Source organism: Rhagoletis zephyria, unplaced genomic scaffold (assembly GCF_001687245.7).
Source record: "Rhagoletis zephyria isolate East Lansing unplaced genomic scaffold, Rhagoletis_zephyria_1.1 Rzeph_scaffold_02198, whole genome shotgun sequence".
NCBI lineage: Eukaryota > Metazoa > Arthropoda > Insecta > Diptera > Tephritidae > Rhagoletis > Rhagoletis zephyria.
The window spans coordinates 38,665-42,219 of record NW_016159282.1 but is presented as its reverse complement, the minus strand read 5'-3'; the positions used below and the strand labels follow the sequence as shown (position 1 = coordinate 42,219).

The 3,555-nt window shown below is 35.3% G+C and overlaps 1 protein-coding gene across 3 annotated transcripts in view; it reads left to right on the top strand.

Moving 5' to 3' along the window:
- The window catches only part of mrj (DnaJ heat shock protein family (Hsp40) member B6 mrj), a 65,599-nt gene that overhangs the window by 35,559 nt on the left and 26,485 nt on the right, over positions 1 to 3,555 (top strand). Inside the window, exons 3-4 of one of the 3 annotated variants that reach the window (XM_017620575.1) lie at positions 490 to 599; positions 893 to 1,153. In XM_017620575.1, the coding sequence (XP_017476064.1) occupies positions 490 to 599; positions 893 to 1,153 (371 nt within the window). Of the gene's footprint in view, positions 1 to 489; positions 604 to 892; positions 1,154 to 3,555 lie in introns of those variants that run through there. The other 2 variants (XM_017620577.1, XM_017620578.1) reach the window with 2 other exon arrangements.

The window sequence follows — 3,555 nt, the reverse complement described above, 5'->3', positions numbered from 1 at the left end:
AAAAAAACAAGCATCGACAATTTCCATTTGAAAACACGTAATTTTGATTTTATCGACAAATATTCATAAGCGCACATAAAGTTTGTCGCTTACTGCTCCATACAAATTTTAAGCGCCAATACGTATGTATGCGTGTTCGCTTAGCAAACTGCTTTAGGCAAACTTTTAATTTACGTATGTTCTTTTCATGTCTTCTATTTGCAAGTTCGTGCGTTGCGTACTTTTGCAAATATTTCTGTCCTTGAGAGAGAACAGACAAAAATTCATTAGAATTTTAGTGTTGAGAGCTTTCTGCTGGAAGAATACGTGAATGCACCTAACAATGAGCAGCAAACCATGTTATGTATTTTATTTTAAGCCAACCAAACCTTTAATATTGGGTGTGAAAGCGTGTGAGATAGGAGGAAGCGTTGAGAAATCTATTAAATTTGCATACGTTTTTTAAATTACCCTACAAAAGTATTGAATATTTTTAACATTTTTTTTTAGCTATAAAAAACTGGCGCTGAAGTGGCATCCTGATAAAAATCCTGACAACTTGGAAGAAGCTAATAAACGCTTTAGAGAGCTATCCGAAGCATACGAGGTTTTATCCGATGGTAAGTTTATTCCAAACGATATGTGTATATATATAAATACTTAAATACGTACATATTTAATTTACATGATTTTAAGTACTTTTGTTTAGTAAATCTTTATATCACCGGAAATCAAGCAGAAAATTTGAAAGGAGGCGAACAAAATTAAAATCGAATGCTCTTGCTGCAACACTTAACGATATCCCAAATTATTTAATTTTGTTGCGCCTTGTTTCCGATTTTTGAAGAATATACATATCTGCATTTGAATATACTTCCCTGACATACATACATGCATATGAAATCGATTATAGCACGTAAACGGAAAATATATGATGGGCGAGCAACCCTCAATAAGGAAGGGTCAAACTATAACTTCGCGAATTCCACTGGATATACAAGTAGCAGCGGTTACAGATATAGAACTCGTGCAGATCCTAAACGTAACCATAACTTCAACTACAATGATGACGACTACAGTAGACATGAAAATAGTTCAACGAAACGTGGAAACCGTCATCAGACCTTCACCTTCCGCAATCTATTTGAGTGGACACCATTTCATAAATTATTTGGTAAAAATAGTACTTTCAAGGACTTTGCTACATGCTTGTTTTCTGCTTAATGGTTTCTTAGAGCTTCCGCATTTCTGCACAGATGTATGTATGTTCTCCCATTTTTGTTTACTAACGCTTACCTGAAGCTCGCATTCATAACTACAATACCCATTTAAGATTGATTTCTTAAAATACCCACGTCTGATATTTCTATGCCAATTCGGAGTAATTTTTTATGTTTAACCCTACAACCTTGAACTTAAAAATAGCATGACTTAAAAAGTATCACCAAATTGTTTTGTACGATACTTTTTTAACATTCAAATTGCCAGCGGATGAAGCTTTAACTAAATCAACGTTTGCGAGCCACAAAGAAATTCCAACAGCATTTGGAAAAGGTTGAACGGAGGATAAGCGATTGGAGAAAGAGTAAATTTATCCAAATTCGCTAGCAAGAGAACTACTAAGAAGGATTTTCGAAAAGGCTAAAAAGAAATGACTATGCCGAGGTATAAAAATAATGCGGTGAACGATATTAAATTTAAATTTGACATTTGCAAATATCCCTCGTGATATTTAGTAAAATTTAATAAGATATCTCCACTGACGACTTTTAATAAATTTTTGAGAGGGTATCTCTAATGATATTTTTGAATATAAGATCTGCTTCAGTTCAAATCTGGCAGGTATTAAATAGCAAAAAAACTAATTTAAACGTGAATAATTCAGTCGAAACTTTCTTAGTACCTTCTTTTATTATATTTTTTTTATATGGGAGTTGAAGTCGGTGAATATATCCGGTTTTGAACCGGAAAACCGCTTTTTTCTATTAATTAACTGAACCATTAACCGAACCGAAATTTTCCACAAATGTTTGATCCGAACCGAAAACCGAACCACTTTCTATAAAGGTTTAAAGGTACGTTTCAACCAATTTTCAATAATAAATGTACCCACTTTTTTCTTTTTGTTAAACATGGTAATACCTACCATGTGACAATATCAAATGTAAAGGCAACCCATCTCATTTGACAGACACTTGACCCTTAACCTTGTGCGTTGTTGCACTTGACACTTAAACTTGCGCGTCAGTTTTTGTTTTTCGAACCGCTGAACCGAACCGAAACCCCGGTTGAAAGATCAAAAAACCGCTTTGACGAACCAATCCAAAAGTGCAAAAACGGTTCGAACCGCTGAACCGAACCGACCAAATTTTTCATCCGGTTCACGTCCCTGATTTAAACGAAAGATTTATAAATATTATTAGAATTAATTTCCACGCCAAAATACCCGTACTTTAGATATGACACCCGCCATTATTACTTGGGCATCCCTTTCGTTGATCGATTCAGCTTGTTTTCGCCACATAATGCAGAACTGCGTTATTCTTGAAGCCGTGCATTTTTTTTTTTTTTCTAATGTTGATTTCATACGGGCCCAATAACGCTCAATCGTTTACAGCTCTGGGCAATTGGAGGATTGGCCGCTTTTAGTACAATGCTGATTCCATTTTGTGTATAAAACTCTTGCGCTTTTTTGCACAATGGCTTGTTGCCAGATCAGGCCAAAACAATACAGGCTCTCAGAACAACACTCCAGGTGCAACAACACGTTCAGAAATATTCGGATTCCTTTTCAAAGTCCTTAGAACATCCTTCTCAGCTATTTCATTTATACTGCCTGATTTTTCGCCAGATTCCGCCTTTTTCTCAATGCTGGCATTTTTCTTGATATTTGAGAATACATTTTGAACCGTCGACCTTCCAATTGTCAGCAATTTTACTAACCGACATGGGAAATGTGTGGCNGCATTTTTCTTGATATTTGAGAATACATTTTGAACCGTCGACCTTCCAATTGTCAGCAATTTTACTAACCGACATTGGGAAATGTGTGGCTTTTGCATGAATTCGTCCAAAATCAATTTTCTTTGCTGAAGTTCTTTGCTCTCCACATCACTTATTTTTAAAGTTACGCATATGAAAATTAACTGTAATAAAAAGGAACGATAGCAAAATCACTATATAAACGGCTGATAGAGTAGTCGCTAACAAAGTTGTGCTATGTAGAGTGCGATCAGATTTCAAATGAGGCAGATCTTATGTATATCGAATNATAAACGGCTGATAGAGTAGTCGCTAACAAAGTTGTGCTATGTAGAGTGCTGTCAGATTTCAAATGAGGCAGATCTTATGTATATCGAATCCCTCTTTTTAACCGACTTCCAAAAAAGGAGGTTATCAGTTCGTCGGAATATATATATATTTTTTTTTTTTGTATGTATGTTACCGCATAACTTTGGACCACGTCAACCGATTTCGATAGTTCTTTTTGCATCGGAAAGGTAGTATCTCAGAGGTGGTCCCATACTAATCTGGTTAAGATCCGATCAGCGGATCATGAGATATATATATATATAT